Consider the following 23,188-nt stretch of genomic DNA (forward strand, 5'->3'; position numbering starts at 1 on the left):
TGCTATTACTGTAACTTACTTGTAATTGCAAATCTTGTTTTATGCCTACATTAGGAGACAGTGCATTTAAAAGAATGATTATGTCTTGGGGCACACAACGTGTAAAGATGAAATACTGTGACTTCGACAACCAAAAGGGTGTCGTACAGACAGCTGTGAAGGAACAGGGTTTCTGCACGTTACTGAAGTTAGACTACTACAGATTCGATTTAGGAGGTTATAAATTTAGGATGTTAAATATAATCTCCGTGGCAACAAGGAAGAAAAGAGCTATAGAATATACACAAAAGGAAATTAGGAGGGAATTTAAACATTTCACATAAACTAAACACAGAAGACGACAGGAATGCAGGAAACGAGGGACAAAAAAAGCTGTAGGCCACACACAACATAAAGGGCACAAGGGAGGAGGAAGTCCCTCCTTACCGGCGTTCACATTACAGGTAAAGGGATGAACCTCTCCAGTCAACAGGCAGAGAACGGCAGGACGGACAGAAGCACGTGGTACACCACGGGCTGTCCACGAGAGATGCGGCCCAGATCTAAAGACACAGCGGGTCGGAAGTCAAAGGATGGGAGAGGATACCGTGCGTGGACAGCCAGCAGGAGAGAGCTGGAGTGGTTTCACGAACATCAGACAAACAGACTAAGTCAGGAAAAGCCCACAGGGACGAAGGAGGACAGTCTATGTGAGTAGAAGCCTCGATACAGCAAGAAGGTCTAACAATTACATTTACGCACCTAATGACAGACTATCCAAGCACAGGAAGCCGAACCCGACAGAGCTGGAGGGGGACATCGCCAGCCTCGAATGACAGCTGGACACCGCGATGCTGCACTCACACTGATGGACAGAGACATCCGGCAGGAGTAAGGAAACCGAGGATCCAGGACGGCACACGCATTCCTCCCTAGGGCCCGCCGGGCGTCGTACCGTTGTACGGGATCGACCACACGTGAGGCCGCAGGTAAGTCTAGATCGATTTTAAAAGGTAGGTGTCTTACAGAGTACCTTCTCTGGCCACATCAGGGTGGAGTTAGAAGTCAACACAAAGAAAACTGGGACATTCACAACGTGGCGGAAATGTAACACGCTTTTAAACGACCAGTGGATCAAGGAAGAGATCACAAGGGAAATTAGAAATGAAATGAAATTAGATGAAGGAAAACAAAACACGACACCAGAACACAGGATGTAGCAACGGTGGTGCTAACGGGGAAATCTGTAGCTATAAATGGTGACATTACAAAACAAGAAGGATGTCAAGCCAACGACCGAACTTACAACCGAAGGAACTAGGCAAAGAAGAAACTAAACCCAAAGCTGGCAGAAGGGAGGAAATCATAAGGACTGGAGTAGAGATCAATGAAATGGAGAAAAGAAAACCAATAGAGAAAATAAATGAAAGCAAAAGTTGCTTCTTTGAGAAGATCAATGCATCGGCATGCCTTGAGCTGGATGGCCTAAGAAACTGACTCAAGTCACTCAAATCAGACACAAAGCTGGGGACGCTGCTCCCAGAAATAAAAAGGTCTATGAGAGCGTGCTGTGAACAACCGTACACCAACAGGGTCACCTCGATGAAGTGGACAAATTCCTGGAAAGAGAAAACCCACCAATTCTAAGTCAGGAAGAAGTGGACCATCTGAATGGTCCTATAAACGAGTAAGGAGACCGGATCCATCATCAAAAATTCCCAACGAAGAACAGCCCTGGCCCTGATGGCTTTCCTGGTGAATTCTACTCAACACTTAATAACCAACACCAATCCTTCCCAAACTTTTCCAAAAGAATTGAGGGGGAGGGAGCACTTCCTAACTCTTTCTGTGAGCTCTTCTATATTATACCCAGCATAACCTGGATACCAAAGCCAGACAAAAATACAAGACAACCACAGACCCATAGCCCTTGTGAACACTGATGTAAAAGTCCTCAACAAGATACTAATGAACCGAATTCAGCAGTATATTAAGGATTATACACCATGACCAAGTGAGATTTATTCCTAAAATGCAAGGGATTCTCAACATGAAAACTGATGAAGTTAATACACCACATTAATAGAATGAAGGAAAAACAAATCACATGATCATCTTAGTTGATGCATTAAATGTATTTGACAAAATTCATATGGAATATCTGGGAACCCAAGTAGCCAAATAATCCTTAAAAAGAACAAAACTGGAAGAACTGCACTTCTAATTTCAAAACTTATGACGAAGTCAGAGCAGTCCAAAGAGCATGGCACTGGCATAAAGACAGACATAGACCAGTGGAATAGGAGAGAGAGCCCAGAAATTGGTCAAATTATTTGTTGAGAAAAGTGTCAATACCGTTTAATCGGGAAAGGACTGTCTTTTCAACGGTACTGCGGAAACTGGATATCCACGTAAAAAAGAATGAAGTTGGGTGCGCCTGGGTGGCTCAGTCGTTAAGCGTCTGCCTTCGGCTCAGGTCATGATCCCAGGGTCCTGGGACTGAGCCCCACATCAGGCTCCCTGCCCAGTGGGGAGCCTGTTTCTCCCTCTCTCTCTCTCTGCCTGCCACTCTGCCTACTTGTGTTCTCTCTGTCAAATAAATAAATAAAATATTAAAAAAAAAAAATGAAGTTGGGGTATGTGCACCCCTTTATAGCAGCAATGTCCACAATAGCCAAACTGTGGAAGGAGCCAAGATGTCCATCGACAGATGAATGGATAAAGAAGATGTGGTATATATATACAATGGAATATTATGCAGCCATCAAAAGGAATGAGATCTTGCCATTTGCAAGGACGTGGATGGAACTGGAGGGTGTTATGCTGAGCGAAATAAGTCAATCAGAGAAAGACATGTATCATATGACCTCACTGATATAAGGAATTCTTAATCTCAGGAAACAAACTGAGGGTTGCTGGAGTGTGGGGTGGGGTGGGAGGGATGGGGTGACTGGGTGATAGACACTGGGGAGGGTATGTGCTCTGGTAAGCGCTGTGAATTGTGCAAGACTGTTGAATCTCAGATCTGTACCTCTGAAACAAATAAGGCAATATATGTTAAGAAAAAAATAAAAGAAGATAGCAGGAGGGGAAGAATGAAGGGGAAATCGGAGGGGGAGACGAACCATGAGAGACGATGGACTCTGAAAAACAAACTGAGGGTTCTGGGGGGGAGGGGGTGGGAGGATGGGTTGGCCCGGTGGTGGGTATTGAGGAGGGCACGTTCTGCATGGAGCACTGGGTGTTGTGCACAAACAATGAATCATGGAACACTTCATCTAAAACTAATGATGTAATGTATGGGGATTAACGTAACATAATAAAAAAAAATGAAGTTGGACTCATATAAAAATTAACTCAGTGGGGGGCAGCGGGCGCGTGGGTGGCTCAGGTCATGATCTCAGGTCCTGGGATCAAGCCCCGCGTCGGGCTCCCTGCTCAGTGGGGAGCCTGCTTCTCCCTCTGCCCCTCCCCCTCCCCCCTCCCCTGCTCTAATAAATAACTGCTCTAATAAATAAATAAAATCTTTAAAAAAAATCAACTCAGTGGATCAAAGACCTAAACATAAACCTGAACCATACAAATCTCTGAAGAAAACACAAGGCAAAAGCTTCATGACGCTGGACATGTCGATGATTTTGTTGATCTGACACCACAGGCGTCGGCAGCAAAAGACAGACTGGAGTTTATGAAAATTTAAAAATTTTGTGCTCCAGGGGACACTATCCACAGAGCGAAAGGCAACCCACAGATTGGGAGACAACGTTTTCAAGTCGTGTGTCTGCTAAGAGATCAATATCCAGAATATATAGAGAAGCCCTAAAACTCAACACCTGAAAAAACCACCAAAATCCAAAATGGGCAAAATGGGACCTGAACAGACCTTTCCCTGAAGACACACAAACGGCCAACCAGGACATGGAAAGATGCTCAACCTCAGTCATCATCAGGGAAATGCAGATGAAAAGCAACACGCGAGCACCTCGCACACCTCACGGTGCCCGTCAGAACCCAGGAACAGCTACTGGCGAGGACGGGGAGGGAGCAGCACCCTCGTGCCCTGTCGGGGGGAACGCAAACCGTGCAGCTGCTGTGGACAAGAGCGGGGAGGGCCCTCAAAACAGTTACCTTCTGGCTTCTGGCTATATAATCACAAGAATTGAATGTAGGGTCTCAGGTATTTGTAGCCCCAAGTTCACAGCAGCATCCTTCATGACACCACCAGCTGTCCGTCAGGGTAGGGGCTGATAAACACAGTGTGGTCCGTCCACACGACAGATCACTCAGCCGTAGGAAGCAACCGGACCCCTGCCCCCATGGGGACGGGGCCCGAGGACACGAGCCAGGCCCAGAAGGACACGCACGGGGACCCCACTCCCACGAGGTCCCAGAGTCGTCAGACTCACAGAGGGTAGATGGCGGGGCCGGGGCTGGGGGAGCGGGTGGGGGTCTGTGCGTCACAGGGACAGGGTCTCTGTGTGCAGGATGGAACATTCTGGAAGGGGTGGAGGGGATGGCTGCACAATGTACCCAGAACCGTATGCTTACACATCATGAAAATGGTGAATTTTAGGTGTATTTTTACTCAAGAAAAAAGGGAGAAGAGAGGTGGTTGCCAGACCCTTGTGTGGCTGAAGCGTCGCAGACACATTTTGCCCTTTAATCCACATGCCCGTGTTCCGGAGGTAAAAATGGAAAACCAAGGTCACAAGGAGGAGGGGCCACCCGTGACGAAAGGACAGACCCCGAGGGGTTGGCTGGGGGCTCCCGGCACCCTCACCCCGCAGAGGCTCTGGTGCGAGGGTGGGAGGGGATGGCTGGGTGATAGATCAGTGCTAAATGAAAGCAAAAGTTGCTTCTTTGAGAAGATCAATGCATCCGCATGCCTTGAGCTGGATGGCCTAAGAAACTGACTCAAGTCACTCAAATCAGACACAAAGCTGGGGACGCTGCTCCCAGAAATAAAAAGGTCTATGAGAGCGTGCTGTGAACAACCGTGCACCAACAACAGGGTCACCTCGATGAAGTGGACAAATTCCTGGGAACAGAAAACCCACCAATTCTAAGTCAGGAAGAAGTGGACCATCTGAATGGTCCTATAAACGAGTAAGGAGACCGGATCCATCATCAAAAATTCCCAACGAAGAACAGCCCTGGCCCTGATGGCTTTAGGGATTCTAGGTCCGCTCCCCGCCAGGGCCCCGCTGGCTCCACGTGGCCGTGCAGGGTGGAGCACCCCAGCTCCCTGCCCCCACCAAGCAGCCCGGCACCCACCTTCCCGTCCTCGTGGTAGACAAAGATGTTGCGGGTACTGTTGTCCTTCAGGTAGGTGACCTGCAGGCCGTGCGGGTGGCCGATCTTGGCTGGCTGGAAGGTGGCGTTCAGATGCTCGATCTTCATGACAGCCTTGGGCTCCTTGGCCTGGAAGCAAGGCCGTTAGCTCCAGGCGGGCCTGTGGGTGCCAGCTGCGCTGTGTGGCTTTGGGTAAGTTACTTACACGCTCTGGTCCTGGGCTTCCTGACCTGTAAGTCTGAGGTAACAGCACTGCCCTCCCCAGGGGTGAGGAAGGGGGCTGTCTGACACCCGGGCAGGCCCCCCTCCCCCCTGCAGCTCCTCCTGTCTGCTGTGCCCCCACCCCTGCTCCCGTCCTGCCAGCCTGGCTTTCCTCTTTGCCCGGGAGCTGGCAAACTGCCCTGCAGTGCCCTCTGTCTCTGTGTGTCACCGGGGATGTCCTGACCTGGAGGTGGTCTGGGTGGGCACAGGGCCCGGCCAGCCCTCCCCGCCCGCCGCCTGGATGACCCTGTTGGGCTTGGGAGCGCCCAGCATTACCAACCAGGCCCGGCCCCAGGGAGCGACTGCGACCAAGGGGTGGGCAGGGGTCCCCACGGGAGGGGGCAGCCACTCCAGGCCAGGAATTGCCTGAGGGCAGCTGGGGACAACGGCCAGTACAGGCCCCGTGCCGGGCTCACATCATTTCTGTTGAAATACTTCAGGGACCCTTCCCGCTCCGTCAGCACGAACTTCCGGCTTAAAAACTGCCCGTTGTCCCGGCCGCGCTTCCAGAGAAAGCCTTCTCGGTATCCTGGGGAGAGGGGGGGTGTGGGTCAGAGGGTCACAGTGGACCAGAGCGGAGGCCATCAGCCTGACCCACACGGAGGGTGTGGGCGAGAGGACTCCAGCCTGACGTCCGGCCTCTCGCCAGGAGACCTGTCGGCCTCAGGGCTGCGGAGCTTGGTGGACGCAGGCCGGACTCGCCCACGGCGCTGGGACCCGAGGCCACCCCCTCCCCAAAGGCTGCCCGCCGCTGCCTACTGCTTGGCGTGTTTTCCCATTTCCTTCCGGAAGCGTAAGAAACAGGGAAAGGGGTGCAGTGCGCTACCCTGTGTGCAGGCCCACGGGCGAATGCGTGCGGAGACGCCTGTGTGGCCACCGGGGGGGTGGGGGGGCGGCAGAGCAGAGCAAGGTGCCCACTGCTGAGTCCTCAGGACAGCGGGACAGGACTCGCACGTGTCTGGAGGGTCTGGGGACGGGCAGCGTCCTGCACTGTCCAGGTGAGCCCAAGGTCATCACAAGGGTCCTCGCACGCGGGAGGCGGAGGGAGAAGTGACTGTGGAAACAGGAGACGCAGGGAGGAGCCGGCCCTGCCCACCCCTCCACTCCAGCCCCCCGACTCTGCGGAGCTCGGAGCCCCGGATGCCCCAGGCCGTCGGGCACAGATTCTGTGGCCCGTTGCTCCAGTGGCCCTAGGAAGGGAATACTGTCCTCCCTTCATGTTCGGTCCTGTCACGTTCCCGTCAGTGAGGCCGGTTCCAGGACCTTGTGCCCAAGAGGAGCCGTGCCCCGTGTGCCCCCTGCCTGGCTGTGCTGTCCCTCCACAGGGCAGGGGCAGGGGAGCCTGCTGCCGCCGTGCCCGCAGCGCATTCCCAGCTCTGCCGGCCCCGCGGGGCTGAGTCTCCAGGGACACCCGCATGCCGTGGGCGCGTTCCTCGGGGTTCGCCCGTCACAGTCAGGGTCTGTGGCTTCCCGTACAAACCGCCCGGCAGCTCTGCCCCGGGTTTCGGGCCGCTCTCCCCGGGGAACCCGTCCTGCTGCCACGCCCGAGGCCGGCCCGGAATGGGAGGAGAAGGCTGGACCGGCGTGCCCTCGGTGCCCGCGCGGGCGGTGCCACCCACCGCGGAGCCCAGACCCTGACAGCCGGGGCCGGTCGCATTCTGGACGCCACCTCTAGGCCCTGACCCGCGCTCGCCCCTGCAGCCCTAGCAGCCCCGCCCTGACACCACAGGGACAAGGAGCTATTTTCTCTGTGCTTGAGACACGCGACCCTAAAGAGGCGGCAGCCTGGCGTCGGGGAGGGGGCGGCTGGTGCCCCTCAGTCTGTGGCGGGACAGCGCCAGATGGGGCCTCTCCCCTCCCCCCGGGCCCCCTGCGCAGAGCGCCAGCAGGCCTATGCCCACTGTGTGCGCGGGAACCGAGTCCCCAGGCCCACACGGGGCCCTACGCAGAGCGACCACGTGAGCACTCTACCCAGGGCAGAGCTGCAAGTCCACCGGCCCGCAGGGCAGCCACGCGTGGACGCAGGGACGCGCCCGAGGGTGGTGTCTGCTCAGCAGCTGGAGTCGTGCCATCTGCAGGGCGGGTGGCCACCCGCACCCGTGAACGTTGCCCACGACGAGGCCCTGGCTGAGCACGTCACCCACATGATCCTGTGCCAGCCCCAGAGGACTTCCAAGGTGTCATCCTCCTTGTACAGAAGGGGAACCTGAGGCACAGAGACGCGAGGTCCTGGTCCAAGGTCACCTTGCCAGCCAGCGCCGGCCTTGGGCCCTGCAGGACCCCCTGCCCCACGCCCGCCCGCCCGCCCGCCCGCCTTGCCTGCTGGGCCCAGCAGGCGGCAGCAGCGGCTCAGGACGCGGCCGGCGGCCGGCTGAGTGGGGTGGCCACCCAGCCCCACCGTCCACCCCACACTCCCGCTGGCCCGGGCCCGGCCGGGAGCCGTGGGATGGAGGGGGCGCTGGCCCCAGTCGGCCTGGCTCCTGGGCCGCGTGCCCGCGACGGCCAGCGGCCAGGGTGCCCAATCCCAGGCCCCGGACAGCAGCAGCGGCAATTTCAGACGGGCGCTGGCCGGGGTCCCGGACTCGGCCCCGCCCAAGGACGGCTGTTCGGCGCTCCGTGAAGCCAGCAGCCTGCCCGTCCCGTCATGGCCTGGCCTCCCCGGGGAGGTGGGCCTGAGCGGGACGGCTCCCGCCCACCACACCGGGGCCTCCGAGCCGGGGTTCCCCGAGCCCTGCGGACTCCAGGGCGCCGTGCTGTCCCGACGTCTACCCGGGCTCGGGGTGTCTGTGCTGCACCAGCCTCCCCCCACGCCCCCGCTGACCGCACCCCTGCCAGAGGGTCTCCCCGGCGCACGCAGCGGGACGGGACCCAGCGGTGCCCCCCGACACGCATACCTGGAGCTTGGCTGTGCCGGGGAGACCGTCTCCTCCCAAAGGACCAGCCAGTCCTGGGGCACAGGCCAGATGCCTCACTCAGCATTTACTGGGCGCCTACGGTGTGCCACCCCTGCCGTGTGCGGGGCCCACCCGTCCGCGGCCTCCCCGCTGCCTCCTCCCGAAGCCCCTCTGAGGAGCGCCGGCAGGAAGCGCGGGGATCCTCAGCACCGTCCGTGGTGATGGTCGGCCACCGCTGCCCCAGGAGTGGCCACAGCCAGCCACAGGAACGGCCGTCCCAGGTGCGGCAAGCGCACACGTACGGTGCCCTCTGCCGGAGGGACTGCAGGACAGCGGGCCACTCCGCAGAACTGCTTAAATTAACGAGGAACCGCCACACTCTTCTCACACGACCCAGAAAACCACGCCCACATGAAAGCCTCGAACTGAACACAACCCGAGGTCCCCAGCTGGGGACCTCATCCGCACACCAACACCTCTCCACACTCAGGTCGCAGCCATGGGGATGGCACGGCAGGGCCAACTTCCAGCGCGGCTGGCCCCGTGGAATGACCCCAGAAAAGGCAGGACTCTGGGGCATGGAGCCGGGCAGGGGCTGGGGCTGGGGGTGGCCGACAGCCTGCAGAGTGGGGCTGTCCTGTGTCTGCCTTGGTCACAGGACCATCCCCCGCACGGGGCTCACATGTGGACTGCACCTTACGTGAACAAGTTACACGTTGGCCTCTTCGTTGCAGCAGGGACACGCGGCCTTGCTCTGAGGGGCAGGAGAGCTTGCCGGGGGGCCCAGGCTGGGTGTTCCGTGCCCAGACCCCGGGTGGCCCTCCCAGGGCAGGAGACGGGCCCCACACTGTGTGGCTTCTGCCAGGGGATGCCCGGTGGAAAGGTGTGCTCTGGGCATAGAGCCAGGACCTGAGAAGACACCAGGGAAACTGAGGCCCACCTTGGGCACCTCCGCAGAAGGGCCAGGACCTGGTTCCAGGCCTACAGGTTCTAGTCCCCACGAGGTTGACACGGGGGCCCAGGCCTGGGCTCCTTTGTCCCTCGCCCCCTGCTACCCTGGCCACCTCACTGGGGGACCAGCACAACCTCCCGCATGGCCAAGTCTGTGCCCCAAACCTGGTTCCCACGCAGATGCTGCCAGGAAGCGGCCAACAGTCCTGAATCCAGCGGGGGGTGGGTGGGGGGAGGCACATCTGGCCGAACCCCACAAACACCTTCCCTTGACTGGACCTGCACCTGCCACCCCAGGGATGCCTCAGGCCCACTGGGCGCGTTACACCTAACATCAGTCAATGCTTCCAATGACGACCCCATGCTGAGTACCGTGTCCTCCCCACTACACAGAGGAGGAAACTGAGGCCCGGGGGGGATGGGCTCTGTCACGCAGGGAGCTCTCTGCTCACCCTGTGACACTTAGGACAAAGGCGGGGCAGGGTGGCAGCTCTGGGACCGGCCCTGCTTTGCACAGAGAGGGGGCAGGGGGATGGGGTCCGAAGCCTCAGCAGGAAGTGCTGTGTCTGTCGGTGACTGGGGGCGGCCCGGGCGGCCTGGCCCTCGGGACAACGGGGGGCATTGTCCGGCCCGTGAAAGGCAGCCATTGAGGCTGTGGCTCGAGGCGGGCACAGTGTGGGGAGCGAGCCAGGAGGGTCCCCAGGGTCGCCCCGTGAGCCGGGGTGGGGCAGGTGAGGCCCCTTATCCGCACACGCCCGCGACCTTGACCGAGGGCGGGGGGTGCCAGGTTAGAGCCACTCGGAGCCCTGGGCCCGCGGCCCCCCACACCCCTCGCTCCCCAGCACCAAGCGGTGCCCGGCGTCAGCGCGTGCGGTGACCTGAGGGGAGCCCCAGTGGCCGCGGTAGGGGCCTCAGAGCCGGCAGCCACCTCGGACGGCACGACTAACCCCCTTCATGGCAGCCCCACTGCCGCCCCAGCCCCGCGATGCCACCCGGGCACAACGTGCAGCTGCTTCTCGGCCTTGACGCCCTGAGCAGTGCTGGCCAGCGAGTCCGGTCAGGGTCCCTCCGCGGGGCCCGTCTGGCGTCTCCTCGCGGCCGAGGCGAGGCTTTGCATTTTCGGCAAGAACGTCACGGCAGCCACGCCGTCCGGACACTGGTGCCCCGTCCCCAGCAGCTTCTCAGCCGGCCGGGCCCTTTGCCTCCATTCCAATCCACATCCAGGGGAAGACGCTTCGAGACACGCAAATGCCGGCTCCCCCCAGCTTCCTCGGATTTCGGCGCCTGGCGGGGTCCGGTCCACACCCGCTCCGCTGGGGCCCTCGCTGCTGGCCGTCCCGTTCCCCCGTTTCTTCCTCGGTGACAGTGGACCTCTTCTGTCAGAAGGGCCGAGCCCTCCTCCCTCCCCGGTCCACACCCTCTGTGGGCAGGGCTCGTGTCCTCTCCCCTGTGGCCCGTCTTGTCGCCCTCACGTCTGGCTTCGGGGCCTGGCACCCCGCAGACAACTGCGCTGGAGCCCTTCCTCCCGGGCGGTCTGGGGCACCACACGCAGTGGGACAAGTTGTGGGCGATGCACCCCGCGCCCACCATGCGCCGCTGGGGGCCCAGGCTCCCGCCACCTGCCGGTCCCCGTGGCCCCTCCGAGCTGGGTGGGGGGCTCGTGGCCTCTGGCCTGGGCCTCGCATGGCTCCCAGGGCCGGGGCCTTTCCTGGGGCCTTCAGCTCCCGTCCTCCTCGTGGGAGGGGCCGGGTGGGCATGTCCTCCCCTGGGCCTGAGAAAGTGCTCTTGTGGCAGGAAGTGCCCGCGGGAATCCCCTGGTGCTCCTCGCGGGGCTGGGGGAGGAGCCCACAAAGGGGAACCACAGGGCCAGGACACCTTGGGGTGCCCAGGTGCACCCACTCCGACACTGGGGCTGGCAGCAGGGGGCTCGGAGGGGCCGGGGCCTGTGCAGGCTTTGGTCTGGGGGCACCTGGCTGGCCCGGCCTCAGAGGCCGTGGGGCGTGGGGCCCCGGGTGCCCCCGAATGCTGCCCTTCCTCCTGGGAGCCCCAGGAGGGCATGTGGGGGGCCCTGGGGAGGCCCCTGCTGTGAGCAGGTGAGATTTAGCAGCTGTGCAGGGGACGGCGGCTTGGTGAGGGCCTTGGTGGCGGCAGGTGGGTGGAGCCTCCGCCCCTTCTGCTGGCCCCGGAAGGGCTGATGGAGAAGCCATCGGCTCCAAGGCCACCGGCTCAGGGCCTGCTACCGTGCCCCTCCCGCAGTCCCGTGTGTCCCTGGCCCACTGTCTCACCCCTGTCCAAGAGGGACAGGGCTTGGCGGCACCAGGAGCTTGGAGGAATGCGTTCTAATGGGGGACCTCGGGCCTGGGACGGGGACACACCTGTAGGCAGGAAGGCCCCCAGCTTGTCACGCGGTCATTACCACCTCCTGAGCTCCGTGAGGCAGGAGGCAGAGACCGGGCCCTCGCAGACCTGAGCGCCTGGAACGGACCCAAACATGCAGGGGGGAGGTCTGTCGGGGTTGCTGCCCTGTGCGCACCCCCCACTTCCGGAACCCAGAGCCCACTTTTTCCCGAGAGGGCAGCTCCGGGACACAGAGGCAGGCCCACATCACACCTCCCGTCCCCCGAGACTGGGCCCCACCGCGCGCCTGCCCCGCCCCTCCCACCAGCAGCAGCTCACCCTGCAGACAGCCCAGCACGGGCCCACCTCCCCGACCAGCCAGGGCACCCAGCGTGGCCCTGCCATCCCCATGGCACCCACCCCGTCTGAGCTGGGCTGCTGATGGCCACGGGCCCTGAGCACCAGGCCACCCAGCTCGGTGTCAGGAGGACCAGACACGGCCCAGACCAATTAGCTGGTCCTCCAGATTCGAAAGGAGTGCCAGGAGCGGGGAGGAGGGGTACAGAGACCAGGATAGAGAGACAGAGACAGAGAGACAAGGGACAGAGAGAGAGGGGGACAGAGGGACAGAGAAACAGGGCCAGAGGGAGAGGCACAGAGACAAGGGGCACAGAGCACAGGGCCTACCTGCGGAGTAGGGCTCCTGCTTGTCAGGGTGGGTGAACTCCTGCCGCTCGTACTTGGCCCGGATCCACTGCTCACGCAGGAGTCTGGGAGGAGAGAACGCGTCGTGCTGGGCCGCACCACAGGGCTCACAGAGGCCCTGGCGCCCCAGGGGCACAAGGCCCCTGAAAGAACGCGTGTCCACCTCCGGAAGGCAGGGCTGAAGGGCCACCAGCTTTGATTTTTTAAAATTATTCGCTAATCAGATAGTTTTACCACTAATACTTCCCCTTAAAAAAAAAAACTAGCTCTGGGGCGCCTGGGTGGCTCAGTCGGTTGGGCGTCCGACTCTTGATTTCAGCTCAGGTCTTGGTCTCAGGGTCATGGGATCGAGTCCTGACATCAGGCTCTGCGCTCAGCGGAGATTCTCTTCCTCCGCCCTTCCCCCTGCTCGTGCTCTAAAATAAATAGAATAATCTTTGAAAAAAAATTAGCTCTAGGGGCGCTTGGCTGGCTGAGTCGCTGGAGCGAGCGACTCTTGATCTTGGGGTTGCGAGTTCGAGCCCCCCGCTGGGTGTAGAGTTTACTCGAAAAAATAAACTTAAAAAAAATTAGCTCTAATTCATGTACCGTCAAATGCGGCTACTGAGTGTCAAATACACAGGTTCACAGTCCCTCTCAAGGCTGTACCGCCATCACCCCAGAGAGGATACCCCTGACCCGGCCCAACCACAGTCCACTGCCGTGTGGACTGGCCTGTGCCCACGCGGCATCGGGCAGCGCGTGTGGCCTTCTGCGACGGGCCTTGTGCACAGACCAGCGTCTGAGGTTCACCCTCACGGTGGCGCACACCCCTCCGTGCTTCGTGTCTTCCCGTGGCCGAGTAACATCCCCTCCCTTCACCCCCGACTGCCAGGAAGGCGGCCCCAGCGAGCAGCAGAGGAGGCCTCTGCCCGGCCACAGAGCAGGGCCGCTCTGTCCTGGCCCCCACGGCCCCCACCGGCTGGGCGGCACATGCCTCCGACAGCTCCCACCCCCTGCACACCGGGGCAAGGCACCAGCTCCTCATCCTCCGAGCCCTGCACCTCGGCAGACCCTGGGGCTCGGCCCCGGCCTCCCGTCCCTGCCGCTGCCCTGACCCAGGCCACCCCCACGGTCTGCTCTCCCAGAGCTGCTCAGAGCTCTCCGTGGCCCACCTGCCTCGGTTCTTCAGTGCTGACAAGACCCTCGCTGACCCCCAGCTCAGCCTGTGACCCCTCCCCATCCCTCCCGCCCCGCCTCTGCACTCACCGGCAGCCCCCAGCCCCTCAGCTTCCAGCTGTCACAGCTGTGCTAACACCCGACCCCAAGGGCGGCCACAGCCTCCATTTCTACTTCCAAGTCACGTCAGCTTGGCTGGCACCACAGCGAGATCGCTCAACCCCTCGGGAGGGGCCGTCCGGCTCTGGGTGACACACACCCAGGTGAGTTCGGGACCCAGCACGGCCCTCGGGCTCGGGGGCTCCCCGCCCAGTGCAGCAGATGGGACCTCAGGCCTCGTGCTGGGCCCGTGAGGCCAAACCAGGCTCTAGGGGCCCAGCCCTGTGGGTGTGCACGTGGTCCTGGGGCCGCCCGTAACCCCGCTCCACAAGGCCCCTGAAAGCCACCGGGATTTAGGGTCTCCGGGTGCAGAGGCCAGGCCAGGGGCAGGCAGGCAGGGCCGGCTCCTTCTGCAGAACAAGGCCCCCCTCCGGCATCCTCAGCCTCTGCCCATCTCTGTGCAGACCCTCCCTGGGTCCCGGCACCCCCTCTTCTGAGGACACTTGCCATTCCAGCTCCGCCAGCCAAAACCCACGAGCCCTCATTCCAGGCCCTTTGTTTCATCTGCAAAGACCCTGTTCCCAGATAAGGGCCCTGCACAGGTCCTGGGGTTTGGACCTGACCTGCTTTTTGGGGGACACCATTCAGCTCCCGACAGGGCCGAGCTGCAGGACCCCGGGGAGCCAGCTCCCCTCCTGCACCCGCTTCTCTGTAACATGGGAACGCCACGCCTGGCTGCTCGGACGTGTGTGAGCCAGGGCCTGGCGTGTCAGTGGGACGCAGACAGCTAACAGCCATCCCGTGGCCTCATCCGCACCATCACACACCCATGAGGTCCCAGGCCACAGCCTCTGCATGGACGCTGGCCCCCGAGGCTCCACCCGGGCCTGGCGCAGAGGCTCCCAGCGGCGGCAGGTGGAGGAAGCCAGGCAGCAGGCACCGGGGAAGCCCCACCCTGCTGGGCAGCCTGATCGGAACCACTCAGTCATCAGGGGCCCCAACACGGACAGGGTGCCGCAGTATATGGGGGCCCTGACCTCCTGAGGCCATCTGGCCCAGGCTCCTCCACCAGGGAAAACCAGCATCAGAGGGGGGGCCCCACTCTCCACCAAGCCTCATGATGAGGGAGGCCCACACCCCCAGCAGACGCCGCTCTTGAAACCTAAGACCCGCCCTGTGTTCCCGGGAGCTTAGGGGAGACAGGCTTCACCGCCTCCCCCCAGTGCCGGGGTCCTCGGGGTCAGTATGGGTCCCCTCAACCCAGAGCAGATGCGGAGCTGGGATGTGTGCAGGACTGGCTGCCTGGAGCTGGGAGGGCGGGGGGCGGTCAGGTGAGTGGGGCGACCACCGCCCCCGTGAAGCAGACCACCCACCCTGCCCGGCCCTGGAGTTGCCCTGCTCTGACCCCCAGGGCCTGCCTCCCCCATTTCCAATAGCCCGTCGGGGGCAACCCCAGCACCCGGCAGGCGGCGGACCCCTTCCTCCCCCCCAGCCCCCTGAGGCTGGTGCAAAAGCCCCAGTGGGAGCGTGGCTGTTTGCCAGCCACCATGTCAGGGGCTGGCGTCTGACCACCGCTCCTGACCGCCCTCCTGCCCCGGCTCCGTCAGCCTCTGAGTCCCATGCTCTAGGACACTCTGCCAGAGGCTGAGGCCTGGGCTTCCCCTCCTGGGGAGGTGACTGCCCTTGGTGCCTCAGTTTCCCCTTCCACCGGGTGGGCAGCTCACCCAGGCAGTGTCTTTCCCTTCCTTTGTACCGTGGGGAAACTGAGGATACACCCTCCTCACGGTGGTGAGCCCCTGGCCCAGCACGGCCGCCATCCACACCCGCTTGCCCTCTGAACTCCCCGAAGCAAACCAAGACCTCCTCTCGCTTTATCTGCCTGATTTCTGGGGCTCTTATGGATTGAATTGCACCCACCACCCTCAAAAATACGTTGGAGTCCTAACCCCCAGCACCTTGCAGATGGGCCCCATTCTGGAAGGAAGATGGGTGTGGGTTAACAAGTTACAATGCGTCAGGCTGGAGTGGAGGCACCCCCAGAGAGGGGGTCCAGACAGACACAGGATGGCCACGTCCAAGCCCAGGAGGGGGCTCAGGAGATGAGCCCTGCACACCTGGACCGCCAGCCTCCAGGAGGTGAGATGGTGAATTTCTATTGTGTGAGCCAACCCAGCTGGGGTTTCGGCCCCCCCCCGCCCCAGCAAGCCGGCACAGAGCCCCATCCAGCCGGGAACCCTGCCCGCCAAGGACTTGGGGGCACCTCCGGGCTCCAGCCTCCCCCCGCCCGGGCCCCTGAGAAGGAAGCAGGGGGGCTGGCTTGCAGCAGAAGCAAAACCGAGGGGACCTGTGCTGACTTACTTCCCACGGCGGCAGGACCGAGCCCGAGGGCAGCGGGGCGGACACAAGAAGGGGGCCCAGGTCCCCGCCTCTCTCTGAGTCACCGCCTGACACGAACATAACCTTGTACCCAGGCCTTCTGAGCACCGCTCCTCACGGGTTTGCCCAGGGGCTCCGAGCCCTAGACGGGAGGCTGGGGAGGGGCCACACACCCCCTGGTTTTGTCCTCAGGACACCAGGGGGGCCTCCCTGGAGGCTGCTGCAGCCCCCAGCTCCAAAAGTGCCCATCTGGGGGGGGTGCACCCTACAGTTTACAAAGGGATTCAAACCACGTCGCCCACCACGCACGGCACTCCTCAGTGAGCTCGGAGCATCAGCCGCCACGACTCGCTGGCCTCAGTCACAGCTCCCTGGGGGGGGGGGCTCGGACCCCACCCCTGCAGGCATCTGCACCCTCCTGGGCCACGGGGGCTTGGCCTGGGCAGACCTCGGTGCCTACTGAGTATGGGGACAGTGGCAGGCTCGGCTCCGGCAAACCTTCGCCTAGCAGGGGCTTCTGGAAGGCGAGGCCTGCCCAGGGTCCCCTTGCTCCCTCCTGGGATGCCCAGTCACCCGGACAGGCCCTGACTGCACAGCCCCTTTATGGCACAGGGATGGTCTCTGCGAGCATGTCTCAGGGACCAGGACGTAGAGGAAGCTGCTGGGCGTCCTGGCCAGGACACGGCCTGTGAGCCAGGCTGTCCCTTGTCATCCACTCTGAAGGGAGATACAGGGCATGCATGCAAATAGGCAGACCACAGAGCAGGCTGTGGCCGAGGTGATAAAATCGTGTCTCAGAAATAGTCGCCCGGCCACACTGATTCATACCGAGACGGCCAGGCAGGGCCCCAGGCTCCAGATTCCCCCCTGAGCCCAGAAGTGGCCGGTGGTGGGGCGAGTCTCAGGATGTGACCCAGTACCTGCACCGGGGTGGGTCCCTGGCAAGGCGTCCTGACCCCAGAGGCCCTGCGGCCATCAGCAGCATCTCCCTGGCCTGGGAGGCAGGTGGGCCAGGTCCCCAGGCAGGTGGCCAGGAGCAGGACTCCCACCTGCCTGCCCGGGACCGGGAATTCCCAGCTTCAAGCCCACATCCCAGGTTCTGGCCGCGGCTCATCTGCTGGCATCTGGTCACTCACTCAACCCCTCTGGGCCCTGGGAGCGCCCTTGTCCAAAGAGGGCCATTCATCTCCGTGGCCAAAGCCGTGGCTGAGCCTCCGTGGACACCGGCCAGCAGAGGCAGGGCAGCCGGGGGGTTTGAGTGACACCTAAGGGGCCAGTCCTGTGCTGGGGGCACAGAGGGACGAGGCGTCCTGGGGGGCGACACCCAGGGAGGTAGGGGATTCAGGGAGGTCTAGAAGTGCTGGGAGACGGGGAGCCTGGCCAGGGGTGGACACCGCCCTGAGCTGCTCAGCATCCTCCTCCGACCACCGGGGGGCACACGAGGCCCTGGAGACCCCCACTGAGACCCACAGCGAGGGCCCCACTGCCCTCCCTCCAGCCACCAGCCACCACCCCACTGCCAGACCCCGGGGACCCGGCCGCCCTCCCCAGCTCCCAGGTGGCAGCCGCTGCCCCGCCTGGTGGGTCCTCCCGATGCCAGCCCCCGACGGATGCCCCCTGTGACTTACTGACAGTCAGAAAACGTGGGCCGGTAGTAGAAGGGAGGCACTTTGGACTCGTACGTGTCCCTCGCAGCATCGTTCCCATGGGAGGCCATGAACTGCAGAGGGAGGATGGGGTCAGTGCTCCCAGAGGCCGAGGCCTAGGGCAGGGGCCGGCTGACCCCAGAGCCCTGGCGCCCCTAGCCCCTCCTGTCTCAGGGAAAGCACTTTGCAACGGCCACAGGGACGCACCTCCAGTTTTGCCAGGGGCCCTGGAGAGGGTGGGCCAGGCCCTCCTCACATCCCCCGGGGCTGCAGAGCTGCTCCCTCCGCCCAAGCTGCCCCGTCCCTGCCTCACGCAAGACCCGCTCTCCACTCATCTGACCCACACCCAGCAGGCAGCCCTCAAGTACTGGGCACAGTGAGGGCCCTGAGATGGAGACTGGCCCGGGGAAGCAAGGTCTGTGTTCCCCCTGAGGCTGACAGACGGTGGGAGTCAGGAACCTGGAGCAGGTACTACACAGGCAGTGGGGGAACAGCGGGTGCAAAGGCCCTGGGGTCAGTGCCAGGTGTATTGGAAGAGATGCCTCCAGCTGGGCTGGTGCAGGGGAGCAGGGAGGGGACCAGCGGCGCCTGACGCATGGTGGCCTCCAGGACAAGGAGAGTGGAGGGAATTCCTTCTGCGCCAATCCTGCCTCCTTCTGACCCCCCGCCCCCACCCACCAAGAGAAAGCCTTTCTTCCAAAGCCATCGAACTTTGAGGACCATCAGGCCATGACCATGTCCAACCCAAGTGGGTCAACTGGAAAAAATCACCAACAATAAGATACTTCAGCAAAAAGCTGGTACCAAATTAAAATTCCAAAATCAGTTGCTTTTCTAAAACCTCAATCAAGAACTTGGCAAAATACTGAAGAGCCAGCCTCATGAGAAATGCTCAAAGTCTCCACAAAGACAGAACGTCCGCGCCCCGAGGGATGCTCAAGAAATCTTGCACAGAGACACATGCTCGGAAGGTAGACACACGCCGCCTCCTGATGTTGATCTATGTTGTTTTAGAAGCTGTCAAAAAAATATAATTTTTTGAAGCTAGCAATGATTCTAAAGTTCATTTTAAAATTAACAAGCAAGGGGCGCCTGGGTGGCTCAGTCGTTAAGCGCCTGCCTTCAGCTAAGGTCGTGATCCCAGGGTCCTGGGATCGAGCCCCACGTCGGGCTCCCTGCTCAGCGGGAAGCCTGTTTCTCCCTCTCCCACTCCCTCTGCTTGTGTTCCCTCTTTCGCTGTCTCTATCAAATGAATTAATAAAATCTTTAAGAAAAAAAAAATTAACAAGCAAAATGCTCTAGAAAATTCTGCAAATACTCTTCCTACCAGCTATTAAAACCTGTTACTGACCAGAGAGCCAAATCAATGCAACCAATAAAAGGCCCAGAAATAGATCCACTAAGATCTAATACTTGATATTGGATTTAATGCACATCTCAGATCAACGGGGGGATGCCTGTTAGCTGATCATCATTGGGAGCAGGAACCTGGGAAACCAGCACAGAGAAAGCACAGCTGGACTCAACCTTTTAGCCATATAAGCTCCAACTGAATTAAAGATGTGATTTCCAAAATTAAACAGTAAAAGTAGTAGCTAGAAACTATGCTATAATTTAAAAAAAATGATTTTAGGAAAATATGGGAGGAAATCTTTGTGACTTTGGACTAAGAAATGGCTTCATAGATGTGATCCCAAAAGCACAAACAACAAAAGAAAAAAAAATGGAACTTCATCAAAGTTAAAAACTTCTGTGCTTCAGAGGACGCCGTTGAGGGTGTGCAAACGTTAGGCTGAATGAGAGAAGCTGGACAGTAAGTCCGCAAGGGGCGGATGCCCAGAGGCAGGATGAGGACAGGCGGCCATGGGGCCGGGGAGATGGGCCCTGGGGCTCCTCTGAGGTGCCGGGAAGACTTGGAACCAGACACAGGTGGGGGCTGCCCAACCCCATGAATGTGATAAATGCCACTGGGCTGTTCACTAAAACGGTGGGTTTATGTGACTTTGACCTCAGTAATAAAAAATATACAGATATAGCTCCTTCAGAATATAAACTGCACGTTTAGCATTGCAAACATTTTATTTAAAAAGGAAAGTTAAGGGGCACCTGGGTGGCTCAGTCGGTTAAGTGGCTGCCTTCAGCTCAGGTCATGATCCTGGAGTCCCGGGATCAAGCCCCACATCGGGCTCCCTGCTCTGCGGGGAGTCTGCTTCTCCCTCTGACCCTCCCCCCTCTTGTTCTCTCTCTCTCTTTTTCTCTCTCTCAGATAAATGAATAAAGTCTTAAAAAAAAAAAAAAAAAGGAAAGTTAAAAGATAACCCACAGGAGAAAAACTATTTGCAAATACCATATCTAATGAGGGACTCAAGTCCAGAATATATAAAGGACTCTGAATAAACGCTCCTAGCTCAGGAATAAAAAGACAACCCGTTTTGAAAATCGGTAAAGGATCTGAATGGACTGGTTTCTGAAGAACACACACGAACGGCCAACAAGCCTATGAAAAGATGCTCACCACCGCTAATCATCGGGGAAACGTGAGTCAAGCCCACAGCAGGAGCCCAGCTTGCACCCGTGAGGGAGGCCGGAATCAGACACCGGCCACGGAAAGTGCTGGCGGGACCGGGCCCGCCCTGCGTGGCCAGCAGGCACGCGGCCCTGTTCCGGGCAGTCCGGCTCGTCCCCACAGACACAGCCACGCCACTCGTCTGGGAGAAAGGCCGCTTCTGCCCACACACGAGCTTGCCCAGGACTGTTCCCAGCAGCGTTACTCGGAAGAGCGGGAAAATGAGATGACCCAAGCGTCCACCGATGGATGGGCGGGTGCGTCAGCCGAATGTGGTCTGTCCACATGGTAGGAATTACTCCGCAGTACAGGGGCGTGTGGCCGGGACACCTGCCACCACATGGTGAAGCCGGGACGCGTGGTGCTCCGCAGGGGGCGGGGGCCGCAGAGGCCGTGGGGTGGGGGGGCTGTAAGGGGCTCGTTTGGGGAAAATACTCCAAGAGCAGGCAGCGGGGACGGCTGTGCAGCCGTGTGGTGGAGCGAAGCCTCCCGCGGGCGGGCTGCATGGTGTGCGAATTCTACCTCCATGACGCCCTGGTGAGTCAAACCAGCCTGGGGCAGCGCAGGCCCATCGAAATACCCGAGAACCCCGAAAACCACAGAAGACTGATATATCTGAGTACATCAAAGTAAACAAGTTTCCACTGCAAAACCCACCACGAGCAAAGTCAAAAGACAACCCAGAAAAACCGTCTCCTACTACCACCTCGAAGGGTTAGGTCCCCAAATAGAGCCGAACACGAGAAAGCGAAACAGCCAACTCCGCCCCAGCGAGGGGCCAAGGGCGTGCAGGGTCAGCCACAGACACCAAACCGTAGCACAAGCTGTTCAGTGTCCTCAAGGCACAGAAACGCCCCGTGACGGCCCCACGGGGGCGCGGCAGAGGAGAAACACGGGGGCCGGTGTGCAGGGATGTGGCAAAGGCTCTCACACGGGGTGGGGGGTGTGCGGGGAGGCACAGAAGCCGCTGGGGTGGGAGGCTGCAGTCACTCCCACGTGCGGGGACAGGCTTCCCGGCCCTGAGGGGCACAGGTGCGCCTGCCTGGCGGTCACTGAATCTGCAGGCGCCTGGTCCAATAGATCAGGCTCTCCGCAGGAGGGCTTACTCTGTGTTCACCAGGGGGACGGAGGGGGGCACGCTCAGGGCACCTCTGAGGAGACCGAATGGCAGGAGGGCTTACTCTGTGTTCACCGGGGGGGCGGGGGGGCCTACGCTCAGGGCACCTCTGAGGAGACTGAACGGCCAGCCGGGGGCCTAGGGCCCCCCTCACAGTCACGTGCTCCCTGCACACACACAGCCTCGGAGCGTCCCCATGCTCATCGGCAGATGGATAACAAGGTCCCTCCATCAGTGGACGTCATCCCCTCATAAAAAGGAGCGAAGCCCAGACACGCACTAGAACACAGGTGGCCCCGGACACGTGGCGCTTGGTGAAAGAAGCCAGACACCAAGGCCCCCCAGTGCCCGATCCCTTCCATGGACATGCCCACAGCAGGCACATCTGGGGGGACGCAGAGCAGATGAGCGTCCCCCCGGCTGCATTCGGGACGGCTAGGGGCTCGGGTTTCTTTCTCAGGGGTGAAATGTCCTACAAGGCACCTTGGTGACAGTGGCCTGTGAACGCACCGAGGGCTGCTGAGTGGCGCGTGCAGACTGGCGACCTGGGGGCCAAGGGCACAGGACACGTCTCACCCCGCCTGCCCCCCCCCACACCCCCGCCCTCACTCCCCACCCATCCCGCTTCACACCCCTGTCCCCATCCCGTCCCCACCCCTCCGGCCCCTCTCCCCTGCCCCCACCTCTGCTCTCCCCCCATCTCATCCCTACCCTCACCCCTCTACCCCTCACCCCCACCCCAGGTCAGCATTGGCCCCAGTCAGGAGCCTGGAGCACCAGGGGTAAAGGGACCCCCGGGGTGTCTGACCTGGGGGGCCAGGCCGAGGGCACCCAGGGAGCAGCAGGACTGCAGGGTCTCCTCCCCGCCCACCACCACCCCCATCCGCTTGCAGGCCCATACCTCCACTTGGGCCTCCTCCCAGGCATCCAGCCGGACGGACTTCACCTTGCTGACCTGGGGGATGTTCCGGTGGATTCCGGAGCAGCTCAGACAGATGAACACCCCCAGGGTGTAGGAAGCCCAGTCGGGATCTGGAAAGCAAAGGCCAGACGCTCAGGGAGGCTCCGCCCCAGGGAATGAGCATGGCCGGGACTCTCTCTAGCCTGTCTCCCCAGCTGTGCAAAAGGAGGCTGGCAAGGAGATCCCTGAAGCTCACAGGCTCATGTCTCATGGGCCCGTGTCCCACGCGAGGTCTCTCCTGCCCGCCACAGGTGAGCAGCCCCACCCCTGACATCCCAGCTGCTCCGTGGACACCCAAGTGGACAACCCGTGGCCACGGGAGACGTGCTAGACAATGACATGCGATCGGCGCCACGTGTGTCAGGCATGACAGCGACGCGCTCAGACACACCTTGATGTCTCGCTCACCCGCAAAGTGCAACGGGAACACGTGTGTGCACGCGTGTGTGCAGCAATGTTCAGAGTGCTGACGGCCCCGTGACCCCACTGGGGGTGCAGGTCCAGGTGGAAGCACATTCGCAGCTTCTCATACTGAACCAGGCAAGCGGTGGAATGTGGCACTTGACAAACGGGGGACTGGTGGCAGCTCCAGTGTTGTTCCTCGTGTTCTGTGCACCCCATCCTAGGAACCGAGTGTGGGGGCTGGGGGCCGAGGGAGGCAAGCGCCTTCCACTTCTAAGGAAAGCTTCTCCTACATCCAGTGTGGTTTAAATCCAGACACCAGGAGGCCCAGAGCCCCTCCTCAGACACCGAAGGCCGGACCACAGGCCCACAGCACTGTGCCAGAAGTGTGTTTGCAGGGTGTGTGCACGTGTGAGGGCAGGTGCGGGTGTGCACGTGTGTGTG

The 23,188-nt window shown here is 60.7% G+C and overlaps 1 protein-coding gene across 3 annotated transcripts in view; it reads right to left on the minus strand.

Annotated features, from left to right (window-relative positions):
- Window positions 1–23,188, minus strand: part of ADAP1 (ArfGAP with dual PH domains 1) — a 53,439-nt gene that overhangs the window by 5,404 nt on the left and 24,847 nt on the right. For 2 of the 3 annotated variants that reach the window (XM_034988220.1, XM_034988219.1), the window contains exons 2-6: window positions 22,283–22,413; window positions 17,681–17,772; window positions 12,402–12,484; window positions 5,949–6,061; window positions 5,254–5,400 (exon numbers count right to left, since the gene is read on the minus strand). In XM_034988220.1, the coding sequence (XP_034844111.1) occupies window positions 5,254–5,400; window positions 5,949–6,061; window positions 12,402–12,484; window positions 17,681–17,772; window positions 22,283–22,413 (566 nt within the window). The remainder of the gene's footprint in view (window positions 1–5,253; window positions 5,401–5,948; window positions 6,062–12,401; window positions 12,485–17,680; window positions 17,773–22,282; window positions 22,414–23,188) is intronic. The other variant, XM_034988221.1, reaches the window with a different exon arrangement.

The sequence above is a fragment of the Mirounga leonina genome, unplaced genomic scaffold (genome assembly GCF_011800145.1).
Source record: "Mirounga leonina isolate KUSES-001 unplaced genomic scaffold, KU_Mleo_1.0 Mir_454, whole genome shotgun sequence".
Taxonomy (NCBI): domain Eukaryota; kingdom Metazoa; phylum Chordata; class Mammalia; order Carnivora; family Phocidae; genus Mirounga; species Mirounga leonina.